General features: G+C 47.0%; 2 protein-coding genes across 2 annotated transcripts; both read right to left on the bottom strand.

Moving 5' to 3' along the window:
* Nucleotides 1-6,108: 6,108 nt before the first annotated feature.
* Nucleotides 6,109-13,024, bottom strand: LOC116502570. The gene is made up of 6 exons (XM_032208445.1): nucleotides 13,001-13,024; nucleotides 12,572-12,902; nucleotides 9,151-9,445; nucleotides 8,123-8,185; nucleotides 7,395-7,578; nucleotides 6,109-6,375 (listed from the first exon to the last, which is right to left on the bottom strand). The coding sequence occupies exons 1-6, from the start codon at nucleotides 13,022-13,024 to the stop codon at nucleotides 6,109-6,111; spliced, it is 1,164 nt and encodes a 387-aa protein (XP_032064336.1).
* A 216-nt stretch (nucleotides 13,025-13,240) lies between these two features.
* LOC116502569 (class I histocompatibility antigen, Gogo-A*0201 alpha chain-like) lies at nucleotides 13,241-17,846 on the bottom strand. Its single transcript, XM_032208444.1, has 2 exons — nucleotides 17,439-17,846; nucleotides 13,241-13,611 (listed from the first exon to the last, which is right to left on the bottom strand). The coding sequence occupies exons 1-2, from the start codon at nucleotides 17,509-17,511 to the stop codon at nucleotides 13,241-13,243; spliced, it is 444 nt and encodes a 147-aa protein (XP_032064335.1). The 5' UTR covers nucleotides 17,512-17,846.
* Nucleotides 17,847-19,739: the final 1,893 nt, after the last annotated feature.

Genomic DNA, 19,739 nt, shown 5'->3' with positions numbered 1-19,739 from the left:
GCACAGCTGGCACTTAGTTTCATTTATTGCAGCTTTTCTATCTCTGTCAAGAGCTTTGCCTCTTGATCCGGGCTGGAAAAAAATCAATTAATGAAACTGTTGATCAATGGGGACCAAGTTTTGGCACCACCTGCATATCTTTCAGCTCATTTTTTTTTTTACTGTGTTTTATTGTGAAGCTCCCAGAGAGGTTTGCCTATTGGGCAGCTTAGAAATTCTCATGAATAAATCCATAGCTACAAAAATATGTACAAACCTCCTTCTATGCAGCCAAGCAGCTTAAGCTCAGTGCGAGTTCTGAGTTCTTTCATCAAGAGTTTCCAACCTTCTAAACAGTAGCCATGGTCTTGGCAGTCCGTATGGTTGTTCTGGATCCTGGGAATTACTTCAGCCCCTGGGCCATCTGCAAAAAAGACAACTCTGCATTCAGTCCCACAAGCCCTGGTCCTCTCACACTTGGACCACTGCAATGCACTCTACATTTGAAGACTGTCCATAAGCTTCAGCTGGTATACAACACAGGCAGCTCTTGGGCAGCTCTTGAGGCTCCTAAGTAGAGGTCCAGTCTGGTTCTGCTGAATAGGTAGTAAAAATCTGGCATACCTTTCCCAACTGGTAGTAATGGCAGCCTGCTCACACCCCTGAATTGGTTCCCCAGTCACCACTCCCTTGCCCAGCCCCGCCCAGTCTCTGCTCTGCAGCTTGCCTGGTTAAGCACTGCATCCCTGATCTCTCTGCCAGGTAAGCCAGCGAGTCGTGGCTTAGCTAACTGGCCCTGCCCCCTTCCCCGCAGCCCTGCCATGCAGCATGCTCCCCTGCCTTCCATGCGGCCTTCAGGGCATTTTCGTGACCAGCTTGCGATGGCAGGCAAGTAGAAAGTTGCGTGGAAGGCAGGGAAGCATGGCAGGACTGCTGGGAAGGGAGCAAGCAGCCTACTCCCTTCCCCGTGGCCTTGCCATGCTTCCCTGACTTCCATGTGGCCTCACTGGCGGTTCCCCATGCCCGCTTGTCTTCTGAGGTTGGTGTCCAGCCCGGCTTGGCCAGTGGGTTGGCAAGCAGCCCTTGGTAGAAACACAGATGCCGTACTGGGGCTGAGAGGGGTGGTGGCAGTGATGCTGCAGAAGGGCATCCGGGGCTGCTGCACATGCACCCGCTTTGTTTCTTCAAAGACAGAGCCCCCTTGCTGCAGGGCAATCCAAAGAGGGGAGGGGATGCTGCAGAAAAGGCTGCCTTCCACCGGGGCTGCCTGCCTCTTGTGCTGGCTCTGTGGGGCTTAAGGCTCCAAAGCAGCACACTGGCTTCCCACCCAACCACCTGCCTGCTCCTTGGCCATGCCGCTGGTTACTGCCAGTGAAGAAGCAGAGCAAGAGGTGGAAGCCACTGTGAGGTGGGGGGGGGCACCTGCTCATGTCGGGAGTGGGCCGCAGCCAAGTCTCCTCCCCGCTGAGTGCTGGACTCCAAAGGTAAAGTTCCCAGAGTAGTGCCAATGATTGGACGGGCCAATCTGCAAAGAGAGCAGGAAGGTGGTTGTTTTGGAGCCTGGAGCCCCACAGAGCCGGTACGAGAGGCATGTGGGCCCTGGGGAAAGGCAACCTTTTCTTTCTTTCAGCGGCAGGACAAGGAAGAAAGTACTCCAGGAGGACAGGGGGTGGACATGAGCATCCATCCCAGGACATCTGCCTGGTGCCTTTCTCAAAGAAAACAAAGCAGGTGCCACCCCTCCCCTAAGATGGTCCATGTTACACTGCAGTTTCACGAACTGCACTGGTTTTCAATTTGCTTCTGAGTCCAATCCAAGGTGCTGGTTATCACCTTTAAAGTCACATTTTTCTGCCTCCTTCTCCATCCGGCTCAGTTTTATTTTAACTGCATTTTTAAATTTAAGGCTTTTATTTATTATTTTACTGGGTTTTTTGCTGCATTTTATTTAATGTCTGTAAGCTCCGTAGAGTAGCCTTTCATGAGATTTGTGGCATACAAGTTTGATAAATGTCCCAAAGGTGCTTTTTCAAGGGGCAACAGGGCTTTCTGGTTTTTCTTCAAGGATGATTTGCTTCTCATCCAAGAAGCTTCTTCAGTTCAGAAGAACTCTCTAAAAGAATGCAAATGTCCAGCTCTCGGCAAGAAATATAAATACAAGCAATTCCATTCTCCACCATCCAGTCAAAGCTAAAGAAGCTTCTTGGATGAGAAGCACAGTGTTTCAGGTCCCCAATGGGATTAAAGAGTGAAAATGATCTTAACACTTTGCACAGACTTTTCAGATTCCACTTGGCTTCTCTGTAATCACTGCCTCTCAGTAAAAGTTTCCTTATGAACTATCACCATTTCAAGGCTTTCCTGAGAAGATAGCTGAGGCAGGTCCTTACAAAATGTTTTCAAGGAAAAATTTACTTGGACTTGAATAAGGCATTTGATAAGGTAGATAACAAGCTACTTCTAAGAAAGCAAAAAAAATGTGGGATAGAAAGCATCACCACCAGATGGATTTGTAACTGGCTGACCAACCGCACTCAACGTCCATTCCTCAATGGAACTGCATCTACATGGAGGGAAGTAAGCAGTGGGGTACCACAAGGTTCCGTCTTAGATCCAATACTCTTCAACATCTAGCCATTGGGCTGTATGTTGATTGGACCATGTGATTGGGTGTTAAGTACTTGGAGTGATTCTTATGTAAATAGCATTGTAAGTAGTTTCCACTCAGGTCCTCTATTACCTACAGGAACTCATTCAATCCTGATTGGTCAACGGCCCTGCCTGAGCCCTATAACAGAGCTGCTGCCACGCAGGGTCTTTGTTGGTTATCTGAGTCACTAATAAAGAGCTGTTGTTACTGACGCCTGAGTCTGCCTCATCCGTTCCCACGATCTAACACTGGCGACGAAGGTGGGATTGGAAGGCAACTAGGCACAAGAGCAGAAACAACCCAGCAAGCAATCCAGCCCGGAGCGAAGCAGGGCAGTGAGCAACCATCTTAAAAGCAGCAGATTTGAATCAGCTACAAGCAATGTATGCGATGATGACGCATGCCCCACCAACTCCGTTTGATGCAGCCACTGAATACTGGGAGTCCTACATGATGAGGTTCGACTGCTTCCTTGAAGCAAACAACCTCCTCGGCTTTTTTGAAAGCTGGAAGAAAACCGTGTTCTTAAGCTCCTTCATACCCAAGGTGTTCGAGACAATGAAATATCTCTCCGAGCCAACGCCACTTCATTTGGTCGTTTGGTCGGTTCTCCAACAGATGCTGAGGATGCACTATGCTCCCAGACCATCTAAATACATCTGGAGGCACGAATTCAACCTCTGGAACCAAATGGAAGGTGAGTCGATAAATCAATATGTTGCTGCACCCCGAAAAACTGCAGCGTATTGTGAATTCAGGGATCTGGATGAGCTCCTCCTCGACAGCATAATTTGTGGAGTTCAGGACACTCATTTTCAGAGAAGGCTGCTTGCGAAGACTAACCTCACACTCCAGGTCACCGTCGATGAAGCCAGGGCTACCAAATCCTCAACCAAGTTGTCGGAAACTCTACAGAAACAGAACAGCCCAAAGAGCGCGCGCAAAACTACCGGTGTACATCACGAGACTGGAGAGCCTGAGGTGTCAGACAGCGATGACAATGTATATCACATGCACAATGATCGCAAGGAATCGGCGCAGAAATTCGAATGGCAGTTTCCACCCTGCGCCGCCTGTGGAGGCAATCACCAGTGATCAGGTTGCCGCTTCAGGGACTCTGTCTGCCAGCAGTGTGAATGGAAGGGACACATTGCCAGAGTCTACAGGAGAAATTTCCCAGCAGCCAACCGACATCCACGACATCCACCAATGCACTCAAAGCTGCAAAGATGGGGGTCATGGCAGCTGTGACCCAAACAGCAGGAGGGAACCCCTGGAGTGACACACCACACGACCATCGGCCAAACCAGTGTCACACGGACAGCAAAGCTGAAGATCTATGGAGATGGACACGGGATCATCGCTGATCATCATGTCCTGGGCCACTCTCAAGAAAATCATCCCCAACCTGAGAAGGCACAAGCTGTGAGTTCCAGACATAGTGAGCGAATATCAAGGGAACCGAGTCTGGGTTCTTGGTCAGGGCACCTTCCGGGTGCAATACAAGGCGTTCAGGGGACAACTTCCCATAAGGGTAATGAGCAGCATGTTGCCAAACCTCCTAGGACTGGATTGGTTCAAACCACTGGGCCTTGAAGTAACCAGAATCAATGCTATCAGGGATAACAGCACCAAAGAACTCTTTAGTTCGCAAACGTCTTTAGCACCGGTCTTGGTAATTATGTGGGGACCTCCATATCATAAAATCTGAATCCCAATGTAGCTCTGATTAGAATGAAACCCAGGAGAGTGCCTTTCGCTCTCCAACCCAAAATTGACGTAGAATTGGACAAGTTAATTGGCCAGGGGATCCTAGAGCTGGTAGATCATGCCAGATGGGAGACCCTATAGTGATTCTGGTCAAGCTGGATGGTCAGTCCGCACCTGTGCGGTCTATATGTGTACAATAAACAAAGTGTTGCAACAGAGCGCTTACCCTGTACCCATTGTACAGCATTTACTGCAATCATTGGGGCCCAGCAAAGTTTTTGCAAAACTAGACATGGTGAAGGCATACCTAGTTGTCTGTAGATGGCGCCACAGCAGAGGCCCAAACCATTGTGATGCATAGGGGTGGCTTTAAATGCAACTGCCTACAATTCAGCGTTAGTATTGCCCCTGGACTCTTCCAAAGTGTCATGGAATGACTTTTGCAGGAGATACCAGGAGTTGTCCTCTATTTTGATGACATATTGATATCTGCTACAAATAAGGAACAACTAATTAAAAGAGTTAGAACTGTTTTGACCCGAATCAGTGAAAACGGCCTCCGTTTAAAAAAAGGAAAAGTGCCAAATTAACGTATCCTGGTTGAGTTCCTAGGGTACCTCATTGACGGCTCAGGGATTCACCGCACAAACAAAAAATTTAAAGCCATTCAGGAGGCTCCCACTCCACGAAACCAGACCGAGCTCCAAGCGTTCCTCAGACTGCTTAATTTCTACAATGTTTTCCTAAAGCAGAAAACCACGGTTGCTGAACCATTGCATTGGCTCCTGGGGAAGAAGGCTACATGGAAATGGGGAAAAGTCAAGGATGCCACATTTGCTGTGGTCAAGAAACTCCTCTCAGCGGACACGTTCCTGGTTCAGTACAACCAGACCTTGCCACTTGTACTGACTTGTGATGCCTCACCCTTCAGCGTTGGAGCCGTCCTCAGCCATTGCATGCCCAACGGAACCGAGGCACCCATCGCCTATTATTCCAGGACTCTTTCATTGGCCGAGAGGAACTACACTCAACTGGCCCGGGAGGCTCTGGCTGCTGTCGCTGGAGTCCAGCGTTTTCATGAATACTTATACAGCCGTGACTTTGAAATTGTCACGGACCACAAGCCACACTTAGGACTTTTGGCTGGGGACCAACCAGTACCTGCATCCCTGTCACCGCGGATGACCCACTGGACTATCTTTTTAGTTGCATACAGTTACCACCTCGTCCACAGACCGGGCATCACGCTGGGGCATGCTGACGCCCTCACCTGGTGCCCCTTACTGGAACTGCTTGTTGGCCCAACCCCAAAATGCCAGACCTACTGATAGGCTGCCAATAAGCTGCCCCTGTTTCCTCCAGCGAGGTCGCCCACCACACTGCTAAAGACCGGACACTGAAGGACGTTTTGAACTGGGTGTGGAAGGGGTGGCCCAAGGGACCTTTAAAAGGGCTGCAGCCAGGCAGGGTCTTTGCTAGTTATCTGAGTCACTAATAAAGAGGTGTTGTTACTGAAGCCTCAGTCTGCCTCATCCGTTCCCATGATCTAACACTGAGACTGGGGGGAAGTGATGAAATTTTACTTTTAATTGGGAAGGGGGGAACCGGTGTCAAGTTAGAGCCGGTTTTCCATCAGGAATATGCCAATTTGATATGTCATAATAAAAATATTGTTTGAGGAACCGGTCTGCCTCAGAGTTCTTATTGAACAGGTTGTATTACTAGTAGTCCTGACACCTGGCCATGTAAACGTTGACGGGCAAAAGGTTTTAAAACACTGAAAGTACAAACACTTCACCTTCTGAGACTTTCGGGCATTGGAATAGGGATCCTGGGTTGACCATGGGCTGGCTGATCATTCTCACGCCAGACTCTGTTGCTCCTGCTTCAACCGGTGCCTGTAAAGGTACCGCCAACTCTCCAGCCGACGATTGACACCTTGTGACCGTCGGGTGCTTCTGTTTTTGCATGGACAATTTTGACACAATGGCTTTGAGGGCATTCTGAGGCCCCGATGACCCACAGGATGCTTCATGCTGTAAAGAGAGAAAATGAAGGAAGTCAGCACCCCAGCTCATATAAGTGATGGGTATTTTCCGTCCTCTTATCACCACAATCTTAACAGTCCCCCCAATGCTCTTCCAAGTCCCATTTCCTTCTCCCCCCTCCAATTCTTCCTGAACAGAACCCTGCTCTCCCTTTCCTCACCCCACTCCTGTTCCTTCCCTGTCTCCCACTCCTCCCTCTGAGCTGGTGGGCCAGCAGGACTGAGCTGGGCTGGATCTTCCTTGCAGAGCAGTTGACCAGAGGGTCCCCAGCAGAAGGGATTCAGCCCCAGAGAAACTCCGGAGGCCCATAATTCCTCCATAATTGTCTTGGGGATCAATTTCTCCCCCTCCCCCCCCGCAACCTTCATGGTCTTGAGTTTCTGGTGTATTCCAACTCCAGAGTTTTGTGTTGAGACTCCAGCAATAATCAGACTCACCTCTACAGTTACCTGGGGTTGGAGAATTTTCTGTGATTGAATCTCACTTTCTGTACCATCAACAAGGGGGAGAGCAGCCATTTCAGGCAAAATATAATCAGATTTCACTTGCTGTGATTTATTTTTCCTAAATCGCCACCACTGGCCTGAGAGATGACAAAAAAGGGAGGACATCTCATTTATTGCTTAGATAAAGAGCTTTTGCCTCACCTGGAGAAGGATTTATGTTTAAGAGTGTGAAAGGCCCCGATGATACAATTGTCTGGATTTTAACTCAGCATCTTGAAAATAGCAAGAGCACTCGGATGTATATACCACTTCACAGTGTTCTACAACCATCTCTGAGCAGTTCTAAGTTCATACTCCAAGCTCTGGAAATCATTCTGCACAGAAAGTACAGGTGGAACATATCATTTGTGCCAAGATATATAATAGCATCAAGATCACAGTCCTTACTGGCATTCCTGACTATTTAAGAATATTCTTCTTGTCTCTGCTGGCAGTAGCACCTGGCAGACACCTGACCTCTTTCAAACCCTACATATCCTTTCCTAAATTTACATCCCTTACCATTGAATCACCAATCAGAAGGTGACTTCTCTTTTTGGATACCTTGCTCTTCTTGTGTGACTGATGTGTAATATCTGTTTCACACTTTCCCCTATCAAAAATAAGTTCTTCATCTTGGACCAGTATCCCCTGCTTATTTGAGTCATTATCATCACACCTATCTTGACCTGTCACTTTAGTGTCCCTATTAAGGTCAGCAAAGGGACTGTATCTGTTATGCTGGGACAGAGCAAAAGCTTTGTGCTTGTGGTCCACAGCTCTCACCCTGCCAGATCCCACAGTTATCCATACTGCCCTTCTCTGACAGGATCTTTGTGATAGAGGGGGCTGATAGCGTGGCAGCTCAATAGAGTGGAATGGCTGAATTCGGCACCTAACTTCTCCTTGGAGAGCACAGATTTGAGATTCTAGATAGGTGATCTGTCCATGTAGACTAGTAATTTGTTTACAAAGGGGGCAGTATCCAAATTTGAAAAGAGTACTGCGAAAGACAGCTGCAAAACAAGGATTGCACAAACAAGGCCAGTCATTTTGACATCAAATCAAATCACAATATCAAGCACACTAACCCTGAACCTATTTTTGTTGCTTTACAGTTATATGATTTGAGCGACCATTAGGCATGCGGGTTGCTACCTTTGACCTCTGTACTCCCTCTCAGTCTCCCTCACTCACAACCAGCAGCTCCTCCCACCAGCCCCCCAGGAAGTTAAAAACTGGGAACTTACATATCAGGAAGAGAATCAAGATCATGGAAATCACAATTCCCAAGGAAATCCACCATATTTGAGCTAAACAAGGACAAGAAACATGGTTCCAATTAGACAGATGCTGTTTTCCCTGAAGTGGAGATGCTGAGCAACAGAAGCATTTCCCAACCTGCACTGGCCTTCAGGAAGTGCCCCCACCTACAGCCCCTCCCCTCCAGGCTCTAGATGGCAGAGGGAATGGGCTTGAAGGGCAGAAGGAAGAGCCATCACCAAGACTGATTAGATGAGGGTGGCTTCAGCCTGGGCCAAGAAATCAGATTAAGGAAAAATTACAAACCATTCTTAGTTCCCCTGAAGAGAAATGCTCAGATTGCAAGATTCTGTAAATTTCATTTTATAATACAGATAGTCCTCAGTTTACAATCAAATTTGAGCACAACTTTTCTGATGCTGAGTCAGTTGTTAAGTGAATTTTCCTCCATTTTATGATCTTGGCACAGTTGTTAAATGAATCACTGCAGTTGTTAAGGCAGTGACATGGTTATTAAGTGAATCTGACTTCCCCGTTGATTTTGGTTACCAGAAGGTCACAAAAGGGGATCAGGTGATCCTGGGACCCTGCAACTGTCATAAATATGAGTCAGTTGCCAAGTGTCTGGATTTTGATCACGTGACCATGGGGATGCTGCAAGGGTTGTAACTATGAAACAGGTCACAAGCCACTTTTTAAAGTGCCATTGTAACTGGGAACGGTCACTACACAAACTATGGTAAGTTGCAAAAGAAGCACCACGAGATTGGTTTCTTCTGCCAGTCTATCTTGTTGGATTGACAAAAGATCAGTGGAAAAAGTCATTGAATAACATGGGATAACTTCTTAAGACCAGATAATTCTATCAGAAAGGAAAACTCTTTCAGTTTCGTAGCCTCATATCTTTCCAGATTTCCAGATCATCTCATCTCTCCCATTGCTAAATGCAGGACTGTATATCATAGCTCCATCTGAACAGCAGAGATGAAACTGATCCATGTTTTCATCATCCAACCTCTCACCTGTTTCTTCTTTCCAGGCCAAGACCAGGGGCTCCCACAAGCCCTCGTGCTCCAGGTAACACCGAAAACGGTCCCTCTCCTTGGGGTCGATCTCAATGCTGAGCAGGACATAATAGGTCCCATCTGAGTTGGGGGCCACGTTCCTTCGGAGGGTCTCATTCTGGAAGACCTCTCCATCCCTCCTCCAGGTGGCCTGGATCTCCTTGGGGTAGAAGCCAAAGGCCTGGCAGATGAGGACCTCCAGGCTGTCATCCACCACCTTGTGAGTCACCTTCCCCACCGGAGGCTCTGCAGAACAGCAACACCTGAGTTCCTGGGATTTCTAGAGTTTCTGGCAAGTTGATTTAAATATCAAGTCCTCCTTTGGTCCCCCTCTCCCTCTTCTCCCTCTCCTCCTCTGAACCTCTGGTACCCACAAAGATGGGAACATTGAAGCTCTTCCTTTTAAAAAAAAACAAATACAAAGAATTCGGATTAAGGTTGTCAAATTGATCAACATAAACCCTAATTTGGGAATTGATTCAGTCCCCCCCCCAATGTTCCCTCTAATTTTTTTTCCGTGTGAGCGGAAAAGTATAGTGTTTGAGCAGCACATTTTCATACCTGAGCACCTGGATTTTTTCCATAGATGTCACCCAAGACAACGAACTTAGTGTTATTTGAAACTCAATTCTACCATGTAAATATCCATTAAGTAACGAAATCTCCCTATACAGGTAGTCTTCAATCTATGACCATCATTGAGCCCAAAGTTTCTATTGCTAAGGGAGACATTTGTTAAGTGAGTTTTGCCCCATTTTACAACCTTTCTTGCTACAGTTAAGTGAATCACTGCGGTTAAATCAGTAACCTGGTTGTTAAGTCAGTCTGACTTTCCTACTGACTTTCCTTGGCAGATGGTTGCAAAAGGTGAGCCCAGGACACTGCAACCATCATAAATATGAGGCAGTTGCCAAAGATCCAAATTTTGATCCTATGACCATGGGGATGCTGCAATGATCATGTGTGAAGAACAGCTGTAATTAACTTTTTTCAGTGCTGATGTAGCTTTAGTCATTAAGTGAACTGTTGTAAGTTGAGGACTATACTTTCCCCCTTACTATCCAATAGTCTGCAGTGATATTAGCAAGTTATGAATAAATTACCAACTGATATAAATTAGCAATTGGAGCACTTAAAGAAGCAAACAAAGAGGGGAGAGGAAGGGAGGGAGGAAGGAAAGAAGGGAGAGGGAGAGAGAGACAGAGACAGAGGGAGAGACAAAAAAGGAAAGAGGATAAAGAGAAAAAGAAAGGGGAGAGGAGGGTGGGAGGATAAGAAAAAGAGGCAGAAAAAAGAAAGAGAGAGAAAGAGGAAAGGAAGAAAGAAGGAAGGAAGGAAAGAAAAAAGGAAGAAAGAAAAGAGGAGAGGAGAGAAGAGAAGGAATAGAGGCCAAAAAAGCAAACAAGGAAAAGTAGGGAAAAAACTTTCACTGGAAAACACTATTTTTCCATCAGTGCAAAACTTTCCTAAACAAGGTTAATTTTCTGGATTTTGACTTTCTGGTCCAGGTGGACCAAGAAGCCTTTATTTTCTTTTTCTAAAATCAAAATCTGCAGAGCACCAGCTCAACTCCCCCTTCCTGCGAAAAAAAGTGGCTGTGTCTTGAGGGTAGTTTTGAACCAGGTCTCTTAAATCCTAGTCCAGCGCCTTAACTATTAAGCCCCTCAAGGAATGTGTAAAATAGCCCTTCCTAGGGCTTCCTCCTGTTTTTTGTCAGAAGTAAACTCTGGTAACAAATGGGGAATTATAATAACCCCAATCAATTTTGCTTTCTGTAAACTGTGTCTCAAATTATTAAAATGTCACTGCCTGTTTTATAATTTCAATAAAATTGTTAGAGACACATGATTCTTTCTAGCATGATTTCATACAAAAGCATTTTAAAGGTTTTAATGTGTTATTGAGAATAAATAAAGATTAACATTAGGCATAGAATTATAAAGTGTGAGTGGATTAAAATAGAATTCAACTATTATCACAGTCCCTTCCTACCACTGTATAGCTCCAAGGTGCTAAGGCACCCTCATGTATTGTAGATCCAAAATGAAAGTCTCTAAGAATATGGGTTATTGTGAGGGGTATTTTTTTCTCTTAAGTTTTTTAAAATTAAAATTTCCTAATTGGTGCGTAAAATATGTTGCAAAGCAAGTCTCCACCTTCTTCATTTCTGCATTCTGAAATATTTCTTCCTGTGTGAAAGCTATTCATAAGGTTGGTTTTATTCCTGAATATCTAGTAAATAAGCTTATATTTCTCCTATATTCTGAAGTTATACCAATCTTCTTGTGTTTTAATTTCAGACATAACATTTTTGTCTCTGATTGCATTGAAAAACAGAAGAAACAGATAATGTTAGAAAACTTGGGAGTCCCTATTCGGGCGGGGGGGGGGGGAGACGATGCCGCTGCGCCCGGGACCGGCGGCGCTGATGTCTCTCTTGTGGGGCGGGGGTTGCGGGGAGTTCCTGGAAGCGAGGAGGTGGTGGGGGGAGATAGCCAGGGTCCGCGTTTGGATCTTTCTCCCGGCCTCCAGCTCTTTCCCCAGAAGGAAACGCCTTCCTTCCTCCGCGTTACGCTGAGCCTCGTTTAAAGGCTGCGGTTTTGAGCTCAGGCAAGATGGGAACAAAGGGGGGGGAGGTTGCACAGAGCTTCTTCAGCTTTGACAGGATTGTGGGGAATGGGAGGATTTCTATGCCTTGCGGACAGCTGGGCATTTGCATCCCCCACTTCCTAACTCCTCACTGTTGCAGCCATTGCTGGTCCAACACGATTTTCCTCCCCTGGGATGGCAGCGGAGCCCCGGGGCTGCTTCTTCTGCGTCCGCTGGACTGTGGGGCTGGGAAGGCGGCGGGAAGAGCGGCGGGGCTGGCTGTGGCCAGTGGTGGCAGGCTGGTTCGCCTCCTCCTCCTCCAACAGGCAACAGCACTGCCGGATCCAGTTGTAGCCGCCTGCAAAACGTTTCCTTTACAGAGTTTCTCTGCGCGGCAGATAGAAACTCTGCGCGGGGCTTTCTTGCAAGGTGCGCGGCCACGCAGGCGCGCACCTTAGAGGGAACAGTGCCCCCCCCCATTGAATTTGATCAAGTTCCACGTAGGAATCAGGAACTGATCTTTTCCTTCTGACCCAAAGTTGGTTTCTTTTGCTTTCTAAGATTTTCTCATTGCAGTTGCTCTGGATCTTATTTTCCCACTCAGTTTCTTTGTCTTTCAAGTCCTTATTTGGGGGGCATTGAAGATTATTTTCCTTCTGTAATATGATGTGAGATTTCTCCTGAATCTCTGCAATGTGTGTCTTGGCTATGTAGGGTAGAAATAATATGGGGAGGGGGAGCCTACAGAAACATGCTCAGTGGAGACCGTCTTTTGCCACTCACCAATCCTCTGCAGAACTTCCTTCTGGTAGGACAGGTATCTCTGAAGCCACTCAATGCAGGTCTTCTCCAGGAAGACTTTGTTTCCATGGGACCACCTTGGGTCCTCCTCCCACTTCTCCTTCACCTTCTTGGCCTGGGGCTGAGCTGTCACCCATCTAAGGGTCTCCTTGTCGAAGCTGATGAAGTCCCTCCCATCGTAGCCATAATGCAAAAATCCTCTTTTGCTCCCATCTTCCCTGAGTTCACAGCCCAAATTCACCTGCCAGGTGTGACACCCTGAAAGAAATCCAGAAAGATTGGATGTGAATGAAAAGGGTCCAGGATTCCTCCCCTAAGACCCAATTTTATTCTACCTCCCATTCCTCCCAGGGAGAGAAACCCGATTTCCCCCATTCCCCTCTTTATCCCAGAAGGAGAAATGTCTTTTACTTCAGTTAACCCTGCTTGAGCCATGGTGGCGCAGTGGTTAGAGTGCAGTACTGCAGGCTACTTCTGCTGACTGCCGGATGACTGAGATTTGGCAGATTGAATCTCAACAGGCTCAAGGTTGATTCAGCCATCCGTCCTTCTGAGGTCCGTAAAATGACGTCCCAGATATTTGGGGACAAGATGCTGACTCTGTAAACTGCTTAGAGAGGGTTGTAAATTACTGTGAAGCAGTATATACATTTAAGTGCTGCTATTACTATTGAGGTCAGGCCATGAAGATTTTTTAAGTGTGAGAGATAATTGGGGGTGGAGATTGGGATCTTCTTTCCTTTTCAGGAGGCATTGATGTCCCTGGCTCTGCTCACCTTCAGCATGGTGGTCCAGTTTTGATAACTTGTCCAGGTCATCCCTGAAGACCCATTCAGGGGGCAGAAACCTCTCCTTCTCCACCTCCTCCACCCAGGGCACCAGAGGCTCCATCTTCCTGGTGAGGCTGTCAAAGCGGATGATGGGCTGGTCATCCAAGTAGCCCCTAATGAAGAACTGGTTCTGGCCCTGAGTGGGCTCTGAAAGTTGCAGGTAGGAGTAGGACAGGGAGTGTGAAGGAGAGGCTGGAGAGGAAAGAGGGAGAAGAGCAGAATTGTGGGGTCTGTACTACAACACCATCCCCTTTAAGGGTTTATTAGAGGGGACTGTCAAGCAGTATCAAGCTGTACAGAAATCAAAGTGCTATTATCAGAAACAGCCCCTCCCCAACAGGTTCTCTAAACTGGAACAAATGAGCTGAGGATCTTTCCAGTGAGGGCAAAGCTTGATGATAAGGGTGGAGCTGGATGGTGAGGACTTTGCCCAGTCAGGAGAAGGAAGGACCAGGAGAAAGACGGCAGGGCTGAAGTCTAAAAACTTCTCTTTTCACTTCTACTCTCTGTTCTCCCAGAAATAAAAATGGGGGCTGATTACAAATCAGTTACTAAAGTTTTTTTAAAACCAGGATCGCTGAATCGCGAGAGAAGGAGGGTTTTACCTTCTGGGAAAGGAAGTTGGGACTGAGGGGGCAGGATGGGGGGGGGGGGGAGAAAGACCCAGCTCAGGACATGAGATCCCCTCCCGGTCTGTTTCCTTCCCTCCTCCCCATCGCAAACTCACCGCAAAAAGTCCCAAGCACAAAGGACCCCAGCACAACTCCCAAGAGCAAGAGGGGCGCCCGGTGCAGCAGCATCGCTCTCCAACCAAGCGTCCCCGTCCAGCTCCAACCGAAGACGCCGTCCGTTAAGTCGCTTAGGCGCTGCCCCCGTTCGGGTCCCGTCCGGATCCGCAAAAAATTCCAACTCTGCCAAAATTCTCCGCTCCGTCCGGGTCCGCGAAGAAGAGAGAAAAAAACGCTGCTCCCTTATTGTCTTCCGGGGATCCTGGAGGGAGGGAGGGAGGGGTCGCAGGGAGACGTTGTCCAGAACCAGGCAACGGTAGAGCTCAAACCTCCTGGTCACCCCAGTTGTGTGAACGATGCCCTCCTCGCTTATTCTGAAGCTCTCCGATCGATCCCCCTTCGCCCCCATAGGCCTTTGGGGGACCTTTTGGCAGAAGGCGGCTGCCGATGATCAAGGGGATCGCTGCATCTTTGGGCAACGTCCGTCTCGGACTCCGCTCCCTTCCGCCACATCCCTGTTTTATTTGTACCTGCAACCGAAGACACCGCTCCGCCAACGACAGCCCTCCGAGCTCGTTCAAAGTGTACGGATAGATGTGGCAGCACAGTAATAAAAGTTTGTTTTGCATAAAAGGCGCAATAAATGGAGACAAGTGGCAGGTGCTGATCTTCCGTGCTTCTGAGACTAGCTACGTGTTCTAACCAGATCTTTGGGGGTGCGGGGCATGTCTGCTGCAGGAATCTAACCTGGAGGATCATGAGACTGGAGCTGGGACTCTCACTCAACGACGGAGGGTCAGCTGGTGTTGCAGCCAAATCTGGGCAAAATGATTCCTAGCCAGGATTTCACCCAGTCCTCCAGTGGGAAGGGGCAGGTTTCAATGGAGAGAAGAGTCTAAGCCCCTCCCTCAATTAAACAGTCTCCCTGGAAATTTTAGTCTTACCTTATTTTTATCTTTTGTTGAAAACCTTTGGAAAGTTATCCCACTCTTGAAACGAAATTGTGGGCAGTTTACACAGAACAAACAGCAACATATAAGCTTCAGGGAAACCTAATAAAACCAAAAAAAGAATAAAATGGAATAAAAATGAGATCACACATCCTTCCACTCTGACCTACCCAGTGCTTGGGGGAACAGGCAGGTCGTGTGTGCCCTCTAGAATTTTTTAAAAAAAAAACAGAGGAGGAGATGTGACTGTGCTGATGCTACTTACTTTCATATATGGTGGACTTGTAAAAAGGTTAAAGCATTTTGGATAAAAATATGGTGGATTATGCAAAATGTTCTTTAAAAAGGATAAAGTTTACCCCTCAGTTATTTTTGTTAGATATAATTACTGACTGTACAGTTGTAGAGATTAACCTGATTTTGCATTTAATAACCGCAGCTAGATTGTTGGTGGCACAATACTGGAAAAAGGAAGACTTGCCTACTATTCAAGAATGGACATTGAAAGTAACAAATCTAGCTGAGATGGCTAAAATATCTGCATATCTCAAGGACCATTCAAACGAGAGATATAAACTGGAGTGGAGAAGATGGATTGACTATACTCAAAATAAATATGGGGCTAAGACATTTCAGATAGCTTATGACTAAAGAAACAAGGAAAGATATAATTTGTTTAGAGCTAGCTTAGCAAGGAGTTAAAGCCCAAATGAAAGATTATATTAACTTTTTTTTAAAGTTTATCTTAGAATGTTTTTGTTAAAGATCTATACCCTGTATTGGTTCTGGGAAATCAGGAGGAGGAGAAGGTTGGGGGTGGCTGGGGGGGGGGAGGGAAGTAAATATTTGTAAAAGTTTCTTTTTTCAAAATTTTCATTTAAAAAATACAGGGGAGGCTTCTGCATCTTTGGGGGAGGGGGGGAAGAGAAGTTCCCTGAGGAGGGGCTCCAGCACCTGGACGCAAAATACCAGAAGAAGACTGGAGAGAGGACTGCAGACTTAGCTCCAGGGATGGCTTGGAGGAGGAATTTCATAGATACTAAAAGAATAGCTCTTCACTCTTTGGGCCTGTAGCTCCCCAAAGCCCCTCGAAGGGACCCTCTCTCTGGGAGATGTAAAGGAGGCTCCCCTCCCATAGTCTTCACAGTCCCCCAAAAGATTGTGACCTTCCTTCTCCAAAGATGGAAACTTTGCTCCCAAGGGCCGTGGCAATGGCTGAATAACCCCATCATCACCCTAGAGCCCGTTTATCTTTCAGCTAAGATGCCAGAATGACCCAAATTTGGCATCTGTTGGGCTCTATTCACATGACACCCTTAAGCTCGAATGCCCCGGTTATGAAGCTGGTTCTTTGCCTGGTGAGAAGCTTCTGGTGATTTCATGCACAATTGGCAGGGATCCCTCATCCCCAAACCTCCCTATGGGATTTATAAGCAGGAGGTTTGAGGATGTAACAACGGAGTCAGGTAGAGCATTCCAGGCATTGACCACTCTGTTGCTGAAGTCCTATTTTCTGCAATCGAGTTTGGAGCGGTTTCCCTTGAGTTTGTATCTATTGTTTGTGTTTGTATTATTGCAGTTGAAGCTGAAGTAGTCATTGACAGTTAGGACATTGTAGCAGACTATTTTGTGTACAATCGTAGTTGGCGTAGTTCTAGATTGTCCCAAAATTTCGAGCCTGGTGGCATAAGTGATTCTGTTGTGAGCAGAGGAGTGGAAGATTCTTCTTGTGAAATACCTCTGGATTTGCTCAATCGTATTAATGTCCGATACACAGTGTAGAATCCAGGCAGATGAGCTGTATTCAAGAATTGGTCTGGCAAAGGTTTTGTATGCCCTAGTTAGCAGTAGAATGTTACCTGAGAAGAAGCTTTGCAAAATTTGGTTAATAAATCTTAATATTTAATATTAATATTAATAATATTCATCTTAATATATTAAGATGAAGAATGCGAGGGGACCCCGCCCCCCGCAGATGGGCTCCGGAGTCATCACCGGCCGCCCAGAGCCTCAGTGTGGCTCCACGCCATGGAAAACATAGGCGTGCACACCTACCCCATACAATTACAGCCTCAGAGACTTTGTAACTGTTTAAGGTGAGGAGTTGAATTAAAATGCAATTGAAATGTAAAGGATGGGAGCTGATTACAAATCAGTTACTAAAGTGTATTTTTTTTAAAACCAGGGTCTTTGAATCGCGATAGAAGGAAGATTTTGCCTTCTGGGAAAGGAAGTTGGGACTGAGGGGAGAGGATGGGGGAGAGAAAGATCCACCCCAGAACATGAGATACCCCATGTTTCCTCCCATCCCCCCAATCCCCCCCACCCGTCGCAAACTCACCGCAAAAAGTCCCAAGCACGAAGGACCCCAGCACAGCTCCCCAGAGCAAGAGGGGAACCCGGTGCAACAACATCGCCCTTCAACCAGGCGCCCCCGTGCAGCTCCAGTCCAACCGAAGACCCTTGCCGTCCTCTGAGGAAACTTAGGCGCTGCCCTCGATCGGATCCCGTCCGATCATCCTGGTTATCCCGGTTATCTGAACGTAGCCACCGCGATATCTTCCTCGCTCTTTCTTCTTGGGAGGCTCTCCGATCGATTTCGCTCCAAAGGGCTTTGGGGGACCTTTTGGTAGAAGTTGGCTGTCGATGATCTGAAGGGGATCGCTGCGGATCAGCTCGGACCCCGCTCCCTTCCGCCCATGGCCCCGGGAGACTGGCCAAGGAGCCGCGCTCTTCCTTTCGTGCTTCTCACCCCGCAGCACGAAGAACCCGAAAGCCTCAGTTTACAATCAAATTTGAGCACAAATTTTCTGATGCTGAATCAGTTGTTAAGTCGCTTAGGCGCTGCCCCCTTTCGGGTCCCGTCCGGATCCGCAAGAAAGTCCAACTCTGCCAAAATTCTCCGCTCCGTCCGGGTCCGCGAAGAAGAGAGAAAAAAAGGCTGCTCCATTGCAATCCTCCAGGGATCCTGGAGGGAGGGTGGGTATTTGCACCTGTAACTGCGGACTCGCTCCGCCAATGACAGCGCCGCGGCCGCTCTCCATCTCGCCCCCTCCGAGCTCCTTTGAAGTTCTCCGCATCTAAACTCTGCAGGGGAAGAAACTGCGCAGCAAAGGAGTACAAGTTTGTTTTGCACGTAATAAAAGGTGCAATCAAGGGAGTTCAAAGTTACCAACAGCAAAAGTGACTAACGACTGTTTTTCACAGTTACAGTTACAACCTACCTCTGTATGATGATGATATCCATTCAGTTGTGGGTTAAATGGAGACAGCTGAAAGCACGGCCTGCCTGGATCTCCCCCCACCCCACCCCAACACACACATTCACCCCCAGTCTCTCTCTTTCTTTTCCCAGCAGGAACTGCACTTTTGCACTTTTGAACAAAGAGTGAAAAATAAAAGGGAAAGTTCAAGGGGGGGGGGGTCTCCATTGTAGAATTTCTCTGAAGGCTCCTTGCATGGGGCAGCACCATGGAGAACATCCTTCTTGGAGGTCCTGTATCTGTTTCCATAGAAACCAAAAGGAAGAAGTAAAGCAATGAAACAGGCAGGAAAACATCTCTCATAAATCAACAGAGGGGAACAATTAAGGAATGTCAAGAAAGAAAAACAGTTTCCATTGTTCATCTACGGGATTGCTCTAATAGAACAAAGTTATCACTCTATGGGTCAATCAATTGAGTCAATTCCACACATCTCTTGCAAGCCCAATAACCACACCGAATGGGTGAAAAAGAGCAAGACTTTTATTTAAAAAGAAACAGGTTCCCAAATGGGAGACCTCTGCTCCATAGTGGACCTCCTTTTATACCATTTTGAAAAGTACACATTGCCATGAAACACACACCTCATGAAACACCGATCATGAAGAGCAATATCATGCATATAGTAAATCCATCCCATCATAACCATAGAAGAAAAACCATCCTTTACTCCCATCTTCTCTGAGCTCACAGCCCAAAACTACCTGCCAGGTGTGAAGCCCTGAAAGAGACCAATAGGGGGTTGGTGTGAATGAAAAAGGTCCAGGATTCCCCTCCCTAGACAGCATCAAAGTCTAACCTACTTCCCACCTGAGAAGAGAAACCCAATTTCTCCTTTCTCAATTTATCCCAGAAGGAAAAACATCTTTTACTTCAATTAACCCTGTTTGGCTGTTTTCAGGCCCTGTAGAATTTCTAGGTGAGGGTGTGTATTGGAGGAGGGGGGAGATGTGTTTCCTTTTTAGGTAAGAAAATCTCAGAGGCCACAGAATGAACAGAATAGCAGAGTTGAAAGAGGCCTTGGAGGTCTTCTAGTCCAGCCCCCTGGCTAGGCAGGAAACCCTGCACCACTTCCGACAAATGGATATCCAACATCTTCTTAAAAACTTCCAGGGTTGGAGCATTCACAACTTCTGGAGGCAAGTTGTTCCACTGATTAGTTGTTCTGTCAGGAAATTTCTCCTCAATTCTAAGTTGCTTCTCTTCTTGATTAGTTTCCACACATTGCTTCTTGTTCAACCCTCAGGTGCTTTGGAGAATAGTTTGACTCCCTCTTCTTTCTGGCAGCCCCTGAGATATTGGAACACTATTATCATGTTTCCCCTAGTCCTTCTTTTCATTAAACTAGACATACCCAGTTCCTGCAGCTGTTCTTCATA

Source organism: Thamnophis elegans, chromosome 2, assembly GCF_009769535.1.
Source record: "Thamnophis elegans isolate rThaEle1 chromosome 2, rThaEle1.pri, whole genome shotgun sequence".
NCBI classification, from domain to species: Eukaryota; Metazoa; Chordata; class Lepidosauria; order Squamata; family Colubridae; genus Thamnophis; species Thamnophis elegans.
This window is presented reverse-complemented; position numbering and strand designations above follow the sequence as displayed.

What these genes read in the sequence shown, in the direction of transcription:
- LOC116502570 (XM_032208445.1), bottom strand. Translation starts at nt 13,024, where the DNA reads ATGGCTCAAGCAGGGTTAACTGAA. An exon ending in GGAAGTTCTGCAGAGGATTG is followed by an intron (nt 9,446 to 12,571) that starts GTGAGTGGCAAA and finishes GCTGTTCTGCAG; the next exon opens with AGCCTCCGGTGGGGAAGGTG. An exon ending in TTCTGATTGGTGATTCAATG is followed by an intron (nt 6,376 to 7,394) that starts GTAAGGGATGTA and finishes CTCTCTTTACAG; the next exon opens with CATGAAGCATCCTGTGGGTC.
- LOC116502569 (XM_032208444.1), bottom strand. Translation starts at nt 17,511, where the DNA reads ATGTTGTTGCACCGGGTTCCCCTCTTGCTCTGGGGAGCTGTGCTGGGG. An exon ending in CGTGCTTGGGACTTTTTGCG is followed by an intron (nt 13,612 to 17,438) that starts GTGAGTTTGCGA and finishes TTTCCTCTCCAG; the next exon opens with CCTCTCCTTCACACTCCCTG.